The sequence below is a fragment of the Dasypus novemcinctus genome, chromosome 9, assembly GCF_030445035.2.
Source record: "Dasypus novemcinctus isolate mDasNov1 chromosome 9, mDasNov1.1.hap2, whole genome shotgun sequence".
In the NCBI taxonomy this organism is placed as follows: Eukaryota; Metazoa; Chordata; class Mammalia; order Cingulata; family Dasypodidae; genus Dasypus; species Dasypus novemcinctus.
Genome location: NC_080681.1, coordinates 2,954,987 through 2,978,239, shown reverse-complemented (window position 1 = coordinate 2,978,239; position 23,253 = coordinate 2,954,987). Strand labels below are relative to the sequence as shown.

The 23,253-nt window shown below is 39.0% G+C and overlaps 1 protein-coding gene across 1 annotated transcript in view; it reads right to left on the bottom strand.

The window, feature by feature from the left end:
- Positions 1–20,429, bottom strand: part of COG2 (component of oligomeric golgi complex 2) — a 63,645-nt gene extending 43,216 nt beyond the window's left edge. Inside the window, exons 1-3 of the mRNA XM_058302955.2 lie at positions 20,206–20,429; positions 3,275–3,436; positions 398–463 (exon numbers count right to left, since the gene is read on the bottom strand). Of these exons, the coding sequence (XP_058158938.1) occupies positions 398–463; positions 3,275–3,436; positions 20,206–20,277 (300 nt within the window). The 5' untranslated portion in view covers positions 20,278–20,429. The remainder of the gene's footprint in view (positions 1–397; positions 464–3,274; positions 3,437–20,205) is intronic.
- Between the last annotated feature and the right edge of the window lie 2,824 nt (positions 20,430–23,253).

The window sequence follows — 23,253 nt, the reverse complement described above, 5'->3', positions numbered from 1 at the left end:
CTGGTCTAGGGATCTAACTCCAAGTAAAATATTGTTTGGGAAAATACGTCCACGATTACCAATTTTTAAAGTATAAGCCATTTGTAAGTTGCAAACCACCTACATATGAGAGAGGTGGCATCAACAAGTTTAATTTTCCCCTAGCCTTCTTCTCCTTCCCCCACATTCTAAAGCTATTTACTCTGAGAATCTGTCATCTTTAAATCAAGCATGATTTTTTAGGTTATAGCACAGGCAAAAAAGAATCATTTACAATTTGTTGAGGGTAGGCACTATAATCATTAACCGTTCAAAAAAAAAAACATCTAATAGATGAAAGGAATTCTTTTTTTTTGAGGAGGCAAATTGAGCATGCCATGCTTTATAGTAGGCTATTTAGTATTATTTGGGGACTTACCAGAACTTCTTCTCGTAATTGTCCCAAAGGCACAGAAAGCTGGTTGAGGGCTTTGTCCATGCCAACCTAAAGGCAAAATCATGTTGCCACATACACATCACAATCAGAAGTAGTAATTATGTATCTATTTAAAGATCAAAGCTGGACTTAGGTTATTCTTTCTGTGCAACAAAAATAGACAACCATGTATTTCTAAGTAATTAGCTTAATAACAGAAATGTTATTTTGCATAAATATTGCTGATAGAATATGAAAAAAACTGTTAATATATAATAAAACTATAAAAATAAGGTAAGTAATAATAAATGAAATCCTCCTTATGCACAATTTTTCTTTGAATGAAATTTTTAAGTGACTTTGAAAAATGTTAACTGGAGGTGAGTAGTTAGCCATCTGTAAGTTATGACATTCAACCAGCTGATGTGAAATTCTGATGGAATGCATCTCTCCTAAGCACAATTATAACTCTTGAGAAAAATTCAAATGATATACAACAGAAATATAATTTTCTAGATTTCTAATCCTACAAGATATTTATCTTAGTTGTACATTTCCTAAAACCAAATATGGCTCGTTAATTTTGATTCCAAAAGAGATGGATAATTTCTGTACTTCTTTGGACAAATAGATTTTAAAAGCTAATTAAAACATAAACAAGAAGACTCAAGACAAACTTTGCAATTTAGAAATTTAGCATTTCTAAATAACATTTGCAAATAACTGGTATGTTGTTTACAAACCATTCTTACGTTTTTATAAAACCAAACCTCTTAATGACCAATACTGGCTAATGTTCCTTCAGCCTAATCCTGATTAGCATCTGTACCTGGAAGTAAACTAAACATTTCCTTAAAATGGCTGGCATTTTCTCTTGCAAATTAGCCTCTATTTCATGTTAATGAGTAAACAGCTAACAAAAATTCATCCCTCTGATACTACTATCCTTTACTTTTCACTAATATGGCATACCTAATGGAAAAACAAGCTATAATAATCCCAAATGAATAAGCATTTAAAAAAATGTATCACAAGAAAATTTGATCCTTTCATTAGGTTTCTAAAAACCCTCAGCACTTTTAATATTCGGTTGGTACAAAAGGAAATGGAGTTTCAGACCGTGAATTTTAAATCATAGTAACTAGGCTCAAACACATCTTTATTAATCAAAATAGGAATCATTACAATCAACACACTTTTGCCAATGAGAAACAAATTTGTTTATTCCTATAGCATAAAAATCCGTGCTTTGGGATTCGATGAACTCTTGTGAAGTATTTTCTGCATCCTGCTGGCTGTGGAAGCATATTCCCTGCAATAAGTTGTCAAGATGCCTGAAGAAGTGGTAGTTGGTTGGCGAGAGGTCAGGTGAATATGATGGATGAGGCAAAACTTCATAGCCCAATTTGTTCAACTTTTGAAGCACTGGTTGTGCGTTGTGCAGTCAGGGGTTGTCGTGGTGAAGAACTGGGCCTTTCTGTTGACCAATGCCGGCGGCAGGCATTGCAGCTTTTGGTGTATCTCATTGATTTGCAGGGCATACTTCTCAGATGTAATGCTTTCACTGGAATTCAGAAAGCTATAATGGATCAGACTGGCAGCAGACCACCAAACAGGGACCATGACCTTTTTTTGGTGCGAGTTTGGCTTTGGGAAGTGCTTTGGAGCTTCTTCTTGGTCCAACCACTGAGCTGGCCATCACCAGTTGTAGTATAAAATCCACTTTTCATCACACATCACAATCTGGTCAAGAACTCATTTGTTGGGAAGTGGACTTGGCCCAATGGATAGAGCATCCACCTACCATATGGGAGGTCCGCGGTTCAAACCCCAGGCCTCCTTGACCCGTGTGGAGCTGGCCCATGCACAGTGCTGATACGTGCAAGAAATGCCCTGCCACACAGGGGTGTCCCCTGCATACGGGAGCCCCACGCACAAGGAGTATGCCCGTAAGGAGAGCCGCCCAGCGCGAAAGAAAGTGCAGCCTGCCCAAGAATGGCGCTGCGCACACAGAAAGCTGATGCAGCAAGATGATGCAACAAAAAGAAACACAGATTCCCGGGACCACTGATAAGGATAGAAGCGGTCACAGAAGAACACACAGTGAATGGACACAGAGAGCAGACAACTGGGGAGGGGGGAGAGGAAGGGGAGAGAAATAAATAAAAAATAAATCTTAAAAAAAAAAAAAGAAATGGTTTGTTGTTGCAAAGAGTAAAAAAGGATGACCATTCAAAACAACGATTTTTTAAATTTTTGGTCAGCTCATGAGGCACCCACTTATCGAGCTTTTTCACCTTTCCAATTTGCTTCAAATGCTGAATGACCGTAGAATGATCAATGCTGAGCTCTTTGGCAACTTCTCGTGTAGTTATAAGAGGATCAGCTTCAACAATTGCTCTCAATTGGTCATTGTCAACTTCCGATGGCTGGCCACATGCTCCTTCTCTTCAGGGCTCTCATCTTCTTTGCAAAATTTCTTTAACCACCACTGCACTGTACGTTCATTAGCAGTTCCTGGACAAATGCATTGCTGATACTGCAAGTTGTCTCCACTGCTTTATGACTCATTTTGAACTCAAATAAGAAAATTGCTTGAATTTGCTTTTTGTCTAACGTCATTTCCATAGTCTAAAATAAATATAAAATCTACATCAAGTAATAAGTCATTAGCAAAAAAACATAAAGTGAGAAATGCACATTAAAATGATGTATAACATAATCACATTTATTAAAGAATGTATGCCAACATCAAACGGCAAATTTCAACAGTGCAAAACCACAATTACTTTTGCACCAACCTATAAATTTGGGTGAGAGAAAAGTATATATTTGTATACACATATATAGGTTGGCAGGGAATGTGGATTTAAAGTTTACCAAGTTTGTTGAGAGGTTGACAAAGTCTGCATAATCCTTGTTGATGAGTTCAACCATGGCTGTTTTAAGAAGTCTATAGTAGAGTTCTAGATCATCTCTAAGTTCCTCCAACTGGACCCGCTTCCTACAGTCAGACACAAAATGATCAACATCGAAATCTTCCTGAAAAATAAAACCAGAAGGGAAAAACTGATTGCAATGATACCAAACACGTATGAAAATGAAGTAAGAAAAAGTAGGAGAGAAAATCCCATTCCATTCTCTTATGGTGCTGCACTACTACCGGCACACAAAAAAGTACCTTTATTTATACATGCTGACATAAAGATGCTTGCTCACTCTTTCCAAGTCCAGGAAGGGGGCACCTAACCAAGAGCATTCTCTATTGATGCCTAAATTCCACAAAGTTTACTTTTTAAAATAACACATTTCAAATAGGCTCTTCTCTGAATAGAAATAGTTCATTTTAAGTTTTAAAAGTAATAAATGTTTAATATAGAAGTTTTGAGTAGCATAGAACTGTAGAAAACAGAAAGTAAAAAATCACCCACACTGACACTATAGCGATAAGCACTATTAACATTTTTTTTTTACTGTTTAACATTTTGATTCACTTCCTTCCAGACATTTTCCTATGTACACACACAAATGGAATCTTACCAATCGTGCCCTTTTGTAAACTGCTTTTCTCCACATTACAATATAATTTAGACATCTTTTCATAATACACAAAATTTTTATTAACATTTTATATCAATATTGACTATTCCACTGATGTTCAAGAGCTTCCTTACTCATTTTCTAAGTACTGGTCTTATAGGATGAGCTATGCTCTTTATTTCCCCTTTATAACATACTGATTGATGCCCCTAATAGACTGACATTTGCTTATAGCTAGAAAGGTTGTCTACTTCACCTGTGACTTTAATTCCTACCTGTTGAGTTGTTTGGTCACCAAGAAACAAATGTGATGATTTCCAAACCTGTTTAGGACACCTGTTCTTCTTATCATAATTATACAATTTTACAAAATATGTGTAGAAAAAGGAAAAGTTTTCATGACATCTAAGGCAGATGTTTGAGAAATATGATACAGACAAGTTGCTATGAAAAACTTCTATTGAATTAGGTATGGGTGAGAGAATCATAAACCTGGTGGGGCAGGAGGGTGGTGGGTCATACAAATCTAGAAGGATTTTATACCCAGATTCTTTGCAAATGCCTTTGGGTTCTCACTCAAAGTAACTGAAACTGAGACAAGGAAGAAGATGGAGATCTAATTGGCAGGCCAATTTCAAAGAAATGAGTATGGTATTACATGAGTGGAGGATAATGTACAAATATATATTTTAAAATAAAATATTACCATCTGTATGCACCACTCCTTAGGAGTACCTGGTTAAATTGATCTTTATGATTAATCAACCAAAAACCTACCCTGACAGTGTCAGATAAGAGGACTTCTTACCAAACCATAATTTCACTGCCATTTACTAAAAAACTTTCTGCCAGAATTAGTCTGGAAATTTTGCTTCTTAGACTACCTCAGACAATATCTTGCATCCATAGTCACATAGCATATAATAGAAAGAAAATGGAGTAGGAATTGCTTGAAGTCTTGGCCTTGCTACTAATCAGTTATATGACTTTCAGACAAATCACTTTACCTGCCTTAGTTAATATTCTTTAAAGTTCCCCCCAGTTCTGTGTCCCATAATGCTATTTTAAATTGTAAAACCCAGCTATAATACTAAAAATACTCTAAGGTAATATTAGCACGCAACTTTACAATTATTTATTTTCAGATAAATGTTGCACAGAGTAAGACCTAAACTATTTAGGACATCCATAAATACTAATTAGCTTTTGCTGGGACAACAAACAAACTCAAATTTGTGCTGGCTTGTAACAATATTTTTCCTTTATATTGTAGATGTATTAAACACTTAAGAAGAAACTACTTGAAACCCAACTGATTTTTCACAAGGGTGCCAAGACATTTAATGGGTAAAAAATAGTCGAAAAAATCATGCTGGTACAACTGGTTACCAAATTATTCAAGCTTGAGAAACTGAAAATGCATGCTAAAGAGTTCTTTCTACCACATATGGATAGGAGATTTCAAAGTATGAGGAAATAGTAACATTTCAAAGGCCTACAGGCTCACCATTTATTCAAGTGATAAATTTTGTGATATTCCAAGTGAAAGGAAGAAAAGTATTTCACATAAGTAAATGCTTTTATAAACTACAGTCTAACTTCTATATATAGAAATCAGAGAAATTTAGTCAGTCAGTCTCAAATATATTATTTCTGTTTCAAACTGGCACAGAAGAGGATTTAAGCATTTCATGAAGACTTGAGGTCAAATGATGACCCTCTAAGTTAAGTGCTTTAGTTGCTGCAAAATGATGATGCCTCAAAGTAGTTTAAGGCACTCAACAACAATGGACTGCCACACTTTCAAATTTATGCTTGCTTTTCAGTTTTACCTCTTTTACTCTTCTGTCAGCCATTATCTCTTACTGCTGCTAACAAACCTACAGCAAATAGTCCACCTTTTCCCTCCTGTCATATTTGTTGTATCTAACATTAGGCCAAGAGTCCAGATTACTAGACTTGTTAGAATGTCTTCTAAAATAAAAGAAGGCTCCCTATTTCTTCCTTATTAGTAAAATGATAAAGCTAAAGCCTTATGGACTTTGTGATGTCTTTGGGACTGTTCTTAACTGTATTTCAAATATCACACTTCCCAAAGTTCCCACTCGCAGCCTCTGGTAAGGGTCGCACTACTATTTCGCCAGTCCTGAAGCCTGGAAATCAGGAGATAGGGGCCACAGTCTTCCATACCAGTTGTGTGACTTGGGGAAATCAGCCTCACAGAAACATAAAATGTCAAGAGCTGGAAAAGACAGCAAAGATTATCACCTCATATTACTGATGCAGAAACTGAAGCCTACACAGTCCAGCAATTTGCCCAAAGTCACAAACAAGTGGCCGCCAGCTGAAACTAGGACTCATGTTCTCAAAGCGCTGCTATCAACTGAAACAACACAAACAGATCTGCATAGCCGCTTGTTCTTCTCGTAGACCACCTTGTTTCCACACTCTCAATTCATTCAACTAGAAGAGGGAGGAGCCTCAGTTAGTAGTTTATCTTCTTTCAGTTCTTTAACATATTGTAGTTGCTGACTGTCACCATAAGGAGGGCTCCAAATCTCTCTTTTCATTAAAAAGGCCTTGGTGTGGCCACTATTTAAGAAAAAAAAAAAAACAAAAACCAGAAAACTACCAATGTTAGAGAGGTTGTGGAGAAATAGGAACACTTATTCACTGTTGGTGGAAATGTAAAATGGTACAGCCACTGTGGAGGACTGTTTGGCAGTTCCTAAAGAAGATGAATATAGATTTGCCACATGACCTGGCAATACCACTACCGGGAATATACCCAGAACTGAAAGCAGGGGCACAAACCGACATCTGCACACCTATACTCATAATGGCATTATGAAGGCAACCCAGGTGTCCATCAACTGATGAAAGGATAAACAAACTGTGGTGTATACCCATGAAAGAATACTATTCAACTGTGAGAGGAAATGAAGTAGTGAAGCATATGACAACATGGGTGAACCTGAAGGACATTATGTTGAGTGAAATAAGCCAGGAATGAAAGGACAAATCTTGCAAGATATCGCTATTATAAACTAAACATAATTAGCAAACTCATGGAGTTGATAGCTAGAATATAGGTCACCAGAAGATAGAATGAGGTTAGAGAATGGGAAGCAGAGGCTTAATCTGTGCAGAATTGGTAAAAAGGTTGTATGTAAATGTTTTGAAATGAAGAGAAATGGTGAAAGCCCATCATAGTGCTTGTAATTAGCAATGCTAACATATGGGTATGACAGTGGTTAAAGGGCAGTCTAAGATCATGTATATTACTAGAAAGAAAGCTAAAAGATGAAACATGGGACTGTATAGCATAGCAAACCCTCTTGTGAAAAATAAGTATGGCTAATAGTGTATATATAAGAATGTTTTTCTCTGAAACAGAACAAATATAACGTTATAAGAGGTTAATAAGTGATATTTGGGACAAAATACAGTCAAAGCAAACTATGGACAGTACTATATAGTAATATATTTGTATTTTTCCATCAATGGTAATAAAGTAAAAGGAAGTATGCTAAGCGAAAGACACTAGACAAAGAGTACTATGTATTGTTTGACTTCATCTATACAAAATGTAAATAAAAATAAATTAAAGAGATGGAAATAAATTAGCTGTTATGTATGGCAGGGGAAGGATAGAGAGACAGATGTGACTACTAAGAGCTAGTGGTTTTTTTAGTTGTTGCTGTTGTTTGTTTTGGAGTACTGAAAATGCTCTAGTACAATTCTCTTTGATTAAACCAATTGCCACTGACTGTAAACTTTAGATGAACGATATGGTTTATGAACACATTTCAATAAAATTGATTATTTTTTTTAAAGGCATTGTGGGAAACAACTGTGGGTTATTCATATGGGAGGCCCTGGGTTCATGTCCCGCGGTCTCCTTGTGAAGGCAGGCTTGCCTGCATGCTGCGGAGAGCCACCGGCCCGCAAGTGCCGCAGAGAGCCGACTCAGCAAGGTGACACAACAAAAAGGGAGACAAGCAAAAGAAAAAAACAAAATGCAGAGGAGCATGCAGTGAATGGACACAGAGAGCAGACAGCAAGCAAGCTACAAGAGGAATAAACAAAAAATAGGAATAAGCAAAAAATAAACATAGACACAGAAGAACGCATAGCGAATGGACACAGAGGAGACAGAAGCAAAAAAAAAAAGCCACGGCGGGGGAGGGGGGCGGATAAAAAAAAAAAAGGCACTGTGCCATCCTAGAGTGGCAACAAAGCCACTAAGAGGTGGGGGTTCTGGACAGATACCTGGAACTAATGAATGGAAGTTCAAAGAAGGCAGAATTGGCTTAGCATAGAAACAAACTGCCCAACCAGTAAAAACTATTCAACAATTGAATTAACTGCTATGAGATGCTTTCAAATGTTTTAGAAATGTTTTCTCACAACTAGGCAAATATATTCAGAGGGAGATAAAATTCCTACAGAACAAAGAAACAGCTGCTCCTGCAGCATTCCAAGAAGCCATAACTCCCTAACCCACTACCTTCTAGTCACTGTCAGGGACAGTTTTCACCTCTAGGGCTTCCTATTGGCCCCTGCACTTCACTCGGACCCTCAACCCCCTCCCACCAACTATCACTCCCCCGCCTAGGAAAGTTCTGTATAAATCCAAATCCCCCCTTCCAGAGGGGGCTGAGGTCTCTCCTCAAACCCCCACCATGCTGGTGAGGGGGCTGAAGTCTGTTCTTCAGAGCACCTCCATTGGGAGAGCTTCTCAATAAATCTTTCTTGGTCTAATCATTTCAGTCTCTGTGTCCCAGTAAGCGCCGTATTTTCTCCAACACCCAACAAACCCCATACATCATAAATTTGACGAGAAATATGCCTAGGTACATAGTAGTCAACTGTCAAGTATTAATACAAAGGACAAGGAGAGTGTTCTGAGGCTACAAAAGAAAAGCAGTGTTTTATGTACAAGGGAGTCCCAATAAGATTAAGTGCTGATTTCTCTCATCAGAAACCAAGAAAGCAGTGGCATAAAATACTTAAAGTATTGAAAGAAAACAATTTCCAGCCAAGAATTTTATATCCAGTAAGAATGTCTTTCAAATGTGAGGGAGAAACCATTTACTACTTCAAGATCTTCAAAATCTTGTGGTAGGTGGTGGTTTCTTAGATTTTACTCAAAGCACAAGCAACAAAAGAAAAAAATAAATAACACCTCCTCAAAATTAAACACTTTTGCACCTCAAAGGACTGTATCAAGGGGTGAAAAGACAGCTGATTAAATAGAAGAAAATATTTAGAAATATATATCTGGTAAGGTTTAATATTCACGACATATAAAGGGATACTACACCAGATTAAAAAGTGGGCTAGAGGCTTGAACAGACATTTGTCCAGAGAAGCAATACAAATGGCAAAAAAACACATGAAAAAATGTTCAACTTCACTAGTGATGAGAGAAATGCAAACCAAAACTACAATATCATTTCACACCTATTAGAATGGCCACTATTAAAAAGCTGGAAAACTACAAGTGTTGGAGAAGATGTGGAGAGACAAGAACGTGTCTTCACTGTTGGTGGGAAAGCAAAATGGTACAGTCACTGTACAGAACTGTTTGACAGTTCCTAAGGAAGTTGAATATAGACCTGTCATGTGACCTGGCAATAGAACTACGAGGTACATACCCAGAAGAACTGAGAGCAGGGGCATGAACAGACATCTGTGCACTGATGTTCACAGCAGTGTATTCACAACTGTCAAAAGACGGAAGCAACCCAGGTATTCATCAACCAACGAATGATTAAACAAGCTGTTTATATACACGATGGACTATTATGCAGTTGTAAGAAAGAAATAAAGTTGTGAAGCATGTGACAACATGTATGAACCTGAAGGAAATTATGTTGACTGAAGCAAGCTAGACACAAAAGGGCAAATACTGTATGACTGCACTACTATGAACTAAATTTATTGTGTAAACCTTGGGATTAATAACTAAAATATAGGTCACCAGAAAATAGAATGAGATTAGAGAAAATAAAGTTGAGAGTTAATCTGTGCAGAATCGGTAAAAAGTTTGTTTGTAAATCTTTGGAAACAGAAATGGTGAAAACACATCATAGTGTTTGTAATTAGCAACGCTAATATATGGGTATGACAGTGGTTGAAAGGGAAAGTCTAAGGACATGTATATTACTAGAAGCTGAAAAATGTAACATGGGACTGTACAGCATAGTGAAACTTCATGTGAATGAATATGGGAAATACTGCATATAAAGACTGTTTTCACAAATATAAATACAAATAAACTAGAAAGACAGAAAACAGAATAGCAGCTATGAATGGCAAGGAAGCATGGAGAGATTGAGAGGCGGTAAGTTTTTTTGGTCTGTTTTTTTGTTTATTATTATTATAATGAAAATGCTCTAATAATGATTGAAGCAATGAATGTACAACTATGTGATTAAACCAAATACCACTGATTATATACTTTTTGGATGGATTGTATGCTATATGTATCAATAAAATTGACTCATTTAAAAAAAAAAGAGAGATGAAGACATTCCTAGATAAACTGAGGGAGTATGCCACCACTATACCGGCCCTACAGGCAATGCTAAAGGGGGGTCTTCAGACTAAAAGGAAAGGATACTAGACAATGGTTTGAAGTGACAGAAAGAAAAAAGGACCTCCAGTAAAGGTAACTATATGGGTAACTATAAATGCCAGTACTATCATATTGCATTTTTCGGTATGCAACTCAATTTCTTATTTTTTATAGTTTCAAAAATGTGAATGCATAAATAGAATGATACATCAATGGTTTGGGAAATACAATGCATAAAGAAATACTTTGTAACAAGCACACAAAAATGGTGGGGAGACAAAGGGGTAAAATGAAGTTAAATTCGTATCAAATCAAATGTGATTATAGATTTAGGTTGTTAAATTTTGATCCCACGGTAACTACAAAGAAAATACATGAAAAATATATTCAGAAAGAAAATGAGAAGGGACTCAAAAGGGTACAATACAAACAAACAAATAAATATGAAAGCAGACATTAGCAGAAGATTTCAGGGCAAAAGAGGGATAAGACTTACAAAGACTAAGTAGCAAAATGGCAGACAAAAATCCTGCACTCTATCAGTAGTTACTTTAAGTATGAAAGGATTAAATTCTCCAGTCAAAAGGCAGAGATTGACAGAATGGATAAAAAAGCATGTTCCAACTTTATGTTACTTATAAGAGACTAAAGTGAAAGGATGGAAAAAATACACCAGGCAAATAGTAAGCAAAAGAGAACTGAAATAGCTATACTATTACCAGAAAAAATATACTTTAAGTCAAAAACAGTTACAAGGAACAAAGGAGGTCACTATACACTGACAAAGGTGTAAATTCAAGAAACTAAAACAATTATAAGTACATATTTACCTGAAAGAAGAGCCCCAAAATATATGAAGGACATATTGGCAGATTTGAAGGAAGAAATAGTTCTCCATTAGTAGGAGATTTCAATACATCACTTTCAAAAATGAATAGAAGAGCTAGAGATTAATAAAGATACAAGACTTTAATGATACTATAAACCAGCTGAAAACTGCCCCATATATATATATATGAACACTTCCCCCAACAGCAGAATACACAATCTTCCCTAGTGCACATGAATCATTTTCCAGGATAGACCATATGTTAGGTCACAAGACAAGTCTCAATAAATTTAAAAATATCAAGATCATATAACAGATCTTCTCTGACCACAATGAAATAATGCTGGTAATTAGGAACAAGGGTAATCAGGAAAATTGACAAATATGTGAAAATTAAGCAACATACTCTAAACAACCAAAGAAGATACCACAAGAGAAATTAGGAAATATCCTGAAGTGATTAAAAATGAAAACACAACATGCCAAAATTTATGGGATGCAGAAAGGCACTGTTGAGAGGGAAATTTATTGCTATTAAATACTTATTTTTAAAAAGAATAAAGATTTTGCATCAGATATTTAACCTCAAAACTGGAATATCTAGAAAAAGAACAAACGAAATCCAAAACAAGCAGAAGGAAGGAAATAACAAAGATTAGAGTGGAAATAAAATAGAGAATAAGTTATTTTTTAAAAAGATCAATAAGTCAACAAAATATTAAGTAGACTGCTGAACTGACAAAGGGAAAAAGAATGGAAATAACAAAAGTCAGAGATGAATGGCAGGGGGAGGGGGATATTATCACTGACCCCACAAAAATAAAATGGTTCATAAGAGGAAATTATGAAAAACTGTACATCAATAAATTAGTTAAAGTAGATAAAACAGATAAATTCATAGAAACACACAAACTATATACACTGACTCAAGAAGAAGTAGAATATCTCAACAGACCAATAACAAGAGGTGAATTAGTTATCAAAACCTCCCAACAGTGGAGTGGGTAGAGCTTAGTGGTTGATAGCCTGCTTTTCATATATTGCTGGTACTTCCTAAAAACAAAACAAACCAACAAAACAAAAAAGTCTCTCCTTGAAATAGAAAATCTTTTAAAAAATAAAAATAAATTAAACAAACAAATAAAAACCTCCCAAAAAAGAAAAGCTGAGAATCAGATGGCTTCATTGGCTAATTTTACTGTACATTCTAAGAATTAACACCAATATGGCTCAAACTCCTCCAAAACATTGAAGAGAAGGGAACATTTCTCACCTCATTCTAGGAGGCCTGCATCATCCTAATGCCAAAGCTAGATAAAGATATCGCAAAATAATATTACAGACCAATATTCCCTGTGAATATAAATGCAAATATCCTCACCAAAATGTCAGCAAACCAAATCCAATAGCACATTAAAAAAATACGCCATGATCCAATGGGATTTATTCTAGGCAGGCAAGCATAAGCATGGTTCAACACAAGAAAATCAATTAATGAAATACACCACATTAATAGAATGAAGGGGGGGCAGGAACCACACAATAATCTCAACTGTCACAGAAAAAGGGATTTGACAAAATCCAGCAACTCTTCTTGATGAGAAAAAAAAGCCCAAAACAAGCCAAAACAAAACAAAAAACTTAGAAAACTACAAATAGAGGGAAACTTCCATGACATGATAAAGAGCATGTATGAAAATCCACATACAACATCACATTCAATGGTGAAAAATGAAAGCTTTCCCTCTAAGATCGGGAACAAGACAAGGATGCCCACTGTCACCACTGTTATTCAACATTGTAATAGTTCTAGCCAGAGCAATTAAGCAAGACAAGAAAATAAAAGACATCTAAATTGAAAAGAAGGAAGTGAATCTTTCCCTGTTTGCAGATGACATGATCCTATGCACAGAAAATCTTGAAAAATCTACAACAAAGCTACTAGAGCTAAATATCAAGTTCAGCAAAGTGGTAGGGTACAAGAGCAACATGTAAAAATCAGTAATGTTTCTATTCACTAGTAATGACAATCTGAGGAGCAAATCAAGAAAAAAAGGTACACATATTGGGAGTTCAGAAATGGAACCACAGATCCATAGCCAATTGATTTTTTCCCCTTTAAAATTTTATTTTTTATTGGAGAAGTTGTGAGCTTACAAAACAATCATGCATAATGTGTAGAATTCCCACACATCACCCCACCACCAACACCTTGCATTGCTGTGGCATAGCTGTTACAAATTATAAAAGAACATCATCAAAATATTACTGCTAACTATGGTCCAAAGCTTACATTTGGTGTATTTTCCCCATAAACCACTGTATTAGTAGCACAATATATTAATATGGTATACTTAAGAGTTCACGAGAGAACACTCTCACATTTGTAATATTAACCACAGTCTATCATCTGCCACATGGTCACTGTTTATACAGTCCCATGCCTTGTACACTCCATGGCCAACTGTTTTTAACAAGACTGCCATGTCCACTCAACTGACATTGAACAGTCTCTTCAACAAATGATGCTGGGAAAACTGGATTCCATATGCAAAAGAATGAAGGTAGACTTCTATCTTACACAATATAAAAAAATCAGCTCAAAATGGATCAAAGACCTAAACATAAGAACCAGGATTATAAAACTCTTAAAAGAAAATATAAGGAAGCATCTTTAGGATCTGGTGTTGGGCAATGGTTTCTTAAACCTTACACCCAAAGCACAAGCAACAAAAGAAAAAGTAAATACATAGGAGCTCACCAAAATTAAAGACTTTTGTGCATCAAAGGACTCATCATAAAAGTAAAAAAAAAAAAAAAAAACCCTACAGAATGTGAGAAAGTATTTGGAAGTCTTTTAACCTGATAAGGGTTTATTATCCAGAATATATAAAGAAAGCCTACAACTCAAAAATAAAAAGACAAACAATCCAATTTAAAAAAAAAAGGGCAAAAGACTTTGAATAGACATTTCTCCAAAGAAAAAAACAAAAATGGGCAAAAAGCACATAAAAAGATACTCAGCATCATTACTCATTTGGGGAATGCAAAACAAAACAACAGTGAGATACTATTTCATACCCACTAGAATGGCTACTACTTAAAAAATGAAAAATAAGTGAAGGAGAGGATGTGGACAATTAGGAACACTTGTTATTGTTGGTGGGAATATAAAATGTTGCCACTGTTGTGGAAAATTGTTTGGCAGTTCTTCAGAAAGTTAAGTATAGAATTAGAGTAAGACTCAGCAATCTCACTTTCTATACCTCCAAAAGATTTGAAAGCAGGGACTCAACAGATATTTTCACAACCAATGTTCATAATGGCATTATTCACAATTGCCAAAAGATGGAAGCAACCCAATTGTCCATCAATCAATGAATGGATAAACAAAATATGATTATTATACACAGAATTTTATTGAGCCACAAAAAGGAATCAAGTTCTGATACTTCAGACAACATCGATGAACCTTGAGGACATCATGCTGAGTGAAACAAGCCAGACATAAAATGAAAATATTGTACAAACTCACTGAAAAGAATTAATTAGAATAAGCAAATTCTTGGAGTCAGAAACTACAGTACAGGTTACCAGAAGCCATGGTTGGGACAGGGATTGGGGACTATATTTTCAATTGGTGTAGAGTTTCTGTTGGAGGTAATGGAAAATTTTTGGTAATTACAGTGGCGATGGTAATACAATATTGTGAATGTAATTAACACCACTAAATTATGTATCTGAATGTGGTCAAAATGGGAAATTTCAGGTGGCATATATGTCCTTACAATAACAAGTAAAACAACAACTAGAACAACCATTGGACAGTACAATATGGTGAACTATAATGTCAACTATAGACTATAGTGAATAGTATATTTTAATAATGTCCTTTCATAAATGGTAACAAAGGTACCACACTAATTCTAAATGTTAAAAATGGGGTCGGTATAGCAGTTTGATATGGTTATAAATTCCAAAAATAGATAATGGGTAATGTTTGTAATCTGGTCTGTACCTGGGTGTGATTAAGTTATGATGAGGGCTTTGACTGGGCCATGTCATTAGGGCATGTGGGGACTCACAGATAAAAGCCATGGTACAGGACAGAGTTGAGGGTTTTTTGATGTTAGAGTTTTGATGTTGAGAGTTTGATGCTGGAGCCCCAGGAAGTAAATTCACAGAGGAAAGAGAAGCAAGCCCTGGGAAGAGAGGAACCCTGAACCCAGAGAGAATAAGACCCTGGAAGAGAGGACCCCAGGAAGCCTGAGCCCTCACAGACGTCGACAGCTATCTTGCTCCAACATGTGAAAACAGACTTTGGTGAGGGAAGTAACATGCTTATGGTCCGGTATCTGTAAGCTCCTACCCCAAATAAATACCCTTTACAAAAAAGCAACTAATTTCTGGTATTTTGCATCACCACCCCTTTGGTTGATTAATACAGTCAGTATATGGGAATTTTATATTTTGTGTATGATCTTTCTGTAAATCAGCTACTCCTCTAACATAAATAGATAAATAAGTAAATAAATAAAATCCATTGGAAATGAAGAGAAAAGTAAAGTTTAAGAGATTTTAGGGGGAGCAGATGTGGTTCAAGTGGTTGAGTGCCTGCTTCCCATGTGGGTTTGGTCCCCAGTGCCTCTTGGAAGCAAAAAAACAAGCAAATAAATGAAGGAACCAACTTGGGGGAGCCGATGTGGCTCAGTGGTTGAGTGCAGGCTTCCCACACAAGAAGTCTGGAGTTCAATCCCTAGCCGCTGTACCTTAAAAAAAACATAGGAAATGACATCCACAGGACCTAGTGATAGACTGGATTTGGGAGGGGTGAAGGAGAGAAGGGTTATTAAGGATGACTCCTGGTATCCTATCTCACAACCAGATGAATGGTAGAGCATTTACTACGATCTGTAATACTGTAAGAAAGCTAGATTTAGGGGGAGGAGATGCTCACAAATTCAGTTTTGAACATGCTGAGTTTGAGATACCACTGGAATATCCAAGAATATATGCCATAAGGAAGTTGAGTACATGGGACTGGAGATCACGACACATTTGGCTAGAGATATAAATCGGTTTCACCAGCCTATAAGCTCCATGGATGGATCACCTTGGAAAAGTATGCAACATGTGAAAAGGAGAAAGCACTGAGTCTCAGAAACCAAATGAAGAGATCATTTGGTTTGTTGAGGTTGACTAAGACAGAAAAATATCCACTGGATTTAGTTATATCTAGTAAAGTATTATCTCTTTGCTGAGAACTGTTTAATGGAATATCGTGCCAGTGGTCAGAGTGGTCAGAATGCAGTAGGTTTGAGTGAAATGTGAGAAACTTAAGACAAGTCTTAAGTATTTGACTGTGATATGGAAAAGAGCCACAAGGCAATCACTGGAGGTTGGGGGTGGGTGGTGGGTGGTGGGCTGTCAAGGAGTGTGTCTGAAAGCCAATGGAATGGATTTTTGAGAGGGAAAGGATACTACTAGGTTCCAAAGGAGACAAGAGACCCAAAGCTATTAGCCTTAGGAGAAGGAAAGTACCTCTACATAATAGGCCAGGTGGAGCGAGAAAATGGGTACAAATACAAAAGGAATGTGACTCTGAGCAGATAAAGGTGTTCCCATTTGATGGCTTTTATTTTTTCTGTAAAACAGGAGATGAAGTCATGCCAAGACAGAAGAGGAAAGACAATTGATGTGATCTCAACATCATACCTTGGCAAATGGGTCTAATTTACCTTCTTTCTCCTATTACCACGATCCTTTGTCCTATTACAACCATTGGTTGGTGGTCAACTCTCCTGAATTCTGGTACATTTTCTTTAAAGCTGACAAAACTAAACAAAACTAAAGCTGCCACACCCCTGCCCCAAGGGATTCTTCCACCCACTTTGCCTACCTTCTGATCACCTAAGCTTTTACATACCTGTCCCCTACACTGCATTTCTCATTAGATCTCATAAGGACCACTGAAGGACTCCTGCCACAGGCAGCTCCAAGGCAACAGATATCACCATGTCATTTCCTGATTTAACCTTAACTATAACTCCACAAATCATACCAAATCAAGCACAAACCTCTCAGCACAGTGTTTCAGACACAAACTTTTCTATCTTTCCAGTCTCATTTCTAGCCACTCCTCCATACTTCAGTCTTTTCGGACTAGCTGTAACTTTTCAGAACACAGCTCTTCTTATCACCATCCTCAAGAGTTAAAACCATATCTTATTGAAGCGGATGTGGCTCAAGCAATTGGACTCCTGTCTACCACATGAGGGGTCCAGGGTTTGATTCCCGGGGCCTCCTAGTGAAGGTAAGCTTGCCACATGGAGAGCTGGCCCACAGGGAATGCTGGCCCATGTAGCAAGCTGGCCCAAGCAGAGAGCTGGCACAGCAAAATGATGCACCAAAAAGAAACACAGAGGAGAGACAATAAGAGAGGCAGCAGACAAGGGAGCTGAGGTGGCACAAGAGATTGAGTACCTCTCTCGCATTCTGGAAGGTCCCAGGATCAGTTCCCAATGCTGCCTAAAGAGAAGACAAGCAGACAAAGAAGAACGCACAGCAAATGGACACAGAGAGCAGCTGGGGGTGGTGGTAAATAAACAAATCTTAAAAACAAAACCATATCTTCTTTATCTTTGTACCTTCAACATCTAAATGGTTGGCTGGCACACAGTAGGTGATCAATAAATGCCTGTTGAGGGGAGAGGATGGGCCTGCTTCCCACACAGGAGGTCCTGGGTTCTGTCCCCAGTGCCTCCTAGAAAGAGAGAAAATGGACAGGCAAACAGATGAGGGAACCAAATGGGGGGAGCTGATGTTGCTCAGTGGCTGAGTGCTGGCTTCCCACATATGAGGTCCAGGTTTGGTCCCTGGCCCCAGTAGCTCTAAGGAAAAATAAAAGCCTGTTGAATTAACAATTTTTGCCAATGCCCTATCAGGTCCACATCATCATCAGGACACTACTGAAACACTTTCAAATCAACTGTCAGGAGTTCAGTAATTTCACCCTTCCTAACACAAATCTGATAGTCTCTACATGTATCCAATTACAGAATGTGTTGGATGAGACCCAAATGTAGAAATATAAACTGGACAGCTGGAAGCAAGCTCTCCACCCATCCTTTCTGCCATGGAACTATAACTTAGAAAATTCTCTTTGAAAGAAATGCAAATTGCAAATAACTTACATCCAAGTCCAACTCAGAAAATCAATAACATTTTACAAAGAACATATGGAATGGTCAAATATATCAGCACTACAAATATGGAGTATTCAGAAGTTTAAGAGCCAGGAAAGAGCATGGAATTGCTGAGGGAGTTCTAGTCACTCTCCCAGTTTGATCTCTTCCCTATCTCTAAGTTTTATTTTAAAACTAAAATTTTGTGATTTCTATTTCCTGAAGTGCATTTACCAAAGGCTTTCTGTTAGCTAAGAGTGAGAATGCCAGTGGGGCTAGAGAGTCAGAAAGGAGGCTAATGTAGGGACAGAGAAGCCTGATGAAGTCAAGAGATGGATAAATTAAGATTTTTCCATGCTCCTGGATTCCTGAAGTCAGAATACGGTCCCTGATCTCTGTGTGCATTCTTGTTCGTTCATTGCACCTCTCCCCATCATATGTTCTTGGTTCATTCTTTCTACCCATGCTTCAGGGTAGCTCTTAGGCAGTGGGTGAAACAGAAGGCTTCTGGATCAGCAAGTCCATTCTGTACTTATTTAACAACATTCTGTTTACACCTTCTATTACAATGGTTCAGCATGAACAAGCAGTTTAGTACATGACTATAAGCACATTATTCCTGGGTCTAGATGTTCCCCGTATATTAAAAATGCTATGACCACAATGGAGAGGATCCAGCTAAAAATACTTTAAAAAAAACAAAACAAACATAATCACAACTCTTACTATACCCTTATTGTTTGTGTATGTTTATGCATGAGTGATATACTTTAATAATTTTTTTTAAAAAAAAGAACATAGCTCTGGAGATGTGATCTTAATGCAAATATCAAAAAGAAAGGCTGATTAGCCTAGAAATGGAAATTATGTATTACAACTGTAAAAGTCATCAAAAAAAAAAGAACAAGATTTCAACTCGCTTATTCAAAATTTCAGGCGTCTATTATGAGCCAAAACGTTTAACTTTTCAACACTAAAACAAGCAAGTAAGTGGTTAAATAGGTCCTACAATTTTCCGCAGGCCAACTTCAATTCCACCTTATAAAGAGAAGTAGGATAACTTTAGGGAAAGGTAATCATTTACTTTGCTGACCTACAACAAAATTGGTACACATAACTCAATCTTTCAAATACCTCATTCTAAAAACTTTAGATGACTGTTAGTCAAAAGCTTTAGATTAAGTGCCTTTTTTCCCGAATCGACCCTTGGGTAGGTACACGGGTTCAGATACTTAAAATGCAGATACTGAGCTCCTAGGTGCAAGCCACCGGTCAAACAAGCTTCTCTCTGAGAAAGAACTGGCCATCTGACAGCACTGCCCACAGGATAGGGTCAGGTAATAAGGGCTTTTACATGCAGCACAGAACAACTAGCCCAGAACTTTCGGAGCCCGTCACTAAATATGCACGATTTCACAGAAGTGCTTTCAGGAGTCCGCACCTGACAGACCCGACGCCAAGGGTCTGGCCAAGGAGACTCACTGGCAAATACAGGGAGGTACCTGCCGAGGCCCAGTCACAGCGCAGGCCCAGGGCCCCTTCTCGGCGAGTCCAGGGAACGGGGCGTGCGCGGCCCAGAGCAGTGGGAAGGAACACAAGCCCGAGGAGAGGGCCCAGGAGAGCAAAGAAACACAATCCACGACCCGGCAACCCGAGCCGGAGCCCCGGGGCGCACCTTCATGAACTCATCCTTGTCGAAGCAGAGCGTATCGGGCCCCTTGGGCAGGTTCATTTTACTTTTCTCCATCCTGCCTGCTGCCGGCCACTGCCTCTCAGCGCCGAGACACAAACGAGGCGAAGAGGCAGAAGGCTGCCAACACAGACACGGCCGCGGCCAGCAACAGTTTCCACAGCACAGGAGGCACGGCTTCCGCCAACATGGCGGCGCCCGCGCCTCAGCCAATCAGCGAGCGCGCCGGGAGCCAGACCTCCTCCCGCAGTGGCCAAGACGGGCTGCGGGGCAGCAGCCGCCGAGCCCGGGACGCTGCTGCCCCCTGAGGGTGGAGGGCGGCATTGCAGCCTTGCGCATACGCCTCTAGGGCAGCCCCGCCTTGAAACTAGGAGGGGGAGGGGAGGAGGAGGGGGAGGGGAGGAGGAGGGGGAGGGGAGGAGGAGGGGGAGGGGAAAGGGAAGGGGAGGGGAAAGGGAAGGGGAGGGGAAAGGGAAGGGGAGGGGAAAGGGAAGGGGAGGGGAAAGGGAAGGGGAGGGGAAAGGGAGGGGGAGGGAAGGGGGAAGGGAAGGGAAGGGGAGGGGATCGGACTGCAGTGCTTGTTTGGGGCTTCCTCCTCTGAGATTTCCTTTTCGTTATGTCAACAGAAGCAGCCAAGGACCAAGGACGAATGTCGACCCTTTGGTTCTCAGACCCCTCTTCCAACTTTCTGGCACTTCACCTTCTTCTCCTTCCTCACGACCCAAAACGCTGTCTTTCCTGCTGCTCGGGCCCTGAGGGCTCCGTGGGAGACCCCTAGAGACCCCGCTTTTCGCCTTGGCATCTAAATTCCAGAAAGTAACTGTACCCACATACGCCCCTAGGCTCAGTTACAAGGAGAGCGAAGAGGGTGGCGCTGGCGGGGCTGGAGCCTCTGGGCAGTTTATTCCACAGCTTCAGGCTCACACCTGGGGCTGCCCGGCCCCTGGCTGCAGCTTTGCGCCTTCAAGGTTCTTAAACGAATGCCTCCCTCCCGGCTAGGCAGAACACCGCAGCTGAACGCGTGTGTGGACATACAGATGTCTTCTGCAATCGCCTGCTCATTTCTCAGTTTCTCCCTTCTCCTTCCCTCACAAACCACTCCCATACACCCCCAATTTCATTCCGAGATTTCCTTTCTTATTCTCTTCCCTTGGTTTTTCTCCTTGTCCCTTCCTCTTTATGAATACCATGGTCAAGTGATCATGAAGCCTTCTCTTTTCCTCCTTGAGACTCTGACAACTCAAACCACAAACCTCTCAAGCCTTCACCTAGCAAGCCTTTCTTTCCTGTAGCTTTGCTTTTATAAACCAGCCTGGGCGCCTCCTCTCAACGCTGTTTTCTCCTTGGAGATAACAGCCCCATGATGCCCCTTGAGAAGGAGTGGAACAGAGGAAGGCAAGACTTCAGCATGAGACTCCTGTATTTCAAGATACCCCCCCACAGGAGATGTCACTTTTTCAAAACCTGGTAATAGAATCCAAAACAGTATATGCCCTAGCACTGGACCTGGCAAGACTTGTTACAGTGAATTTTTTCCTGGCATTGTCTAGAGAAAATGATGGATGGGAGCCTGAATTTATCTGGAGAATCAAAGTAAATTTCTAGAGGAGCACTTTGGGAGAAGTGCACCCCACATCTCTCCTCTTCTGTTTGTGTGAGTATAGGGATGAAGACTCGTTTGCTTATTTGCTTTTTTACTCTTGTAGTGAAAATTTTCAAACGTGCACAAAAGTGGAGAGCACAAGGACTGCCCATTACCCCCTCATCAATGACCAGCTTCAACAACCATCAACGTTTTGCCTTATGTATTTCATCCATCCTCCCTCTACTCCACTCCCTTCCCCTCAACCCCCTTTTCTTCTGATGGACTATATTTTAAAACAAATTCAAGGGAAAAGGACTTGGCCCAGTGGATAGGGCATCCGCCTACCACATGGGAGGTCCACAGTTCAAACCCCGGGGCCTCCTTGACCCGTGTGGAGCTGGCCCATGCGCAGTGCTGATGGGCGCAAGGAGTGCCCTGCCACGCAGGGGTGTCCCCCACGTAGGGAAGCCCCACGTGCAAGGAGTGCACCCCGTAAGGAGAGCCGCCCAGCGCGAAAGAAAGTGCAGCCTGCCCAGGAATGGTGCTGCACACACGAAGAGCTGACACAAGATGATGCAACAAAAAGAAACACAGATTCCCAGTGCCGCTGATAAGGATAGAAGTGGTCACAGAAGAACACGCAGCCAATGGACACAGAGAGCAGACAACTGGCGGGAGGGGAAAAAGGAGAGAGAAATAAATAAAAAATAAATCTTAAAGAAAAATAAATAAATAAAACAAATTCCCAAACATCACATCATTTTCAGCTCCCTAAATACTTTAGACTATATGTCAAAAGGGAAAAATACATATTTTCTTACAACCCAAAATGCTTTCATCACACCTAACAAAATTCATAATTCTAATTAATCCATATTGAAATTTCTCCAATGTTTTAAAAACTTCTTTTTTTTATACTCAATTTGTTCAATCTAGAGCAAGGATTCTTAACAAGGGATCTGTGAGCTTGAACTGAAATTCAAAAACACATTATTCCTGTGAGGGCGTGTTGGTGTGGGTGTGATGTATTTATTAAATAACACACAAGACAGTGTGAACTTAGTAAGGAGTCCGTGGTTTTTACCTGACTAGCAAAGGGGTTCGTGGAAGAAAAATGGTTAAGAAGCCTGATCTAGCTCAAACTTTGGCCTTCTCCCCCTACTTTTTAATGGACATTTTGATCAAAACTTCTTCCCCCTTCTTCCTCTCTCTCCTCATGGTATTTACACCATGGAGACAACGCTCTCTTTATTGACAGACCATCTCATAACCACAGCTGGGTTAGGTGGTGTACAAACCTTCCTCTTCTATTAAGTTATCTTGATAATTGTGATTTCTGTTCCCTAAACAACTTATTGAAAGTGATGTTATGTCTCTTTGTGCTATTTTGAAAATATGGCTCCCCTACTTTGGAGGAATTTTAGATCTGGACTAAGCAACCATGTAAC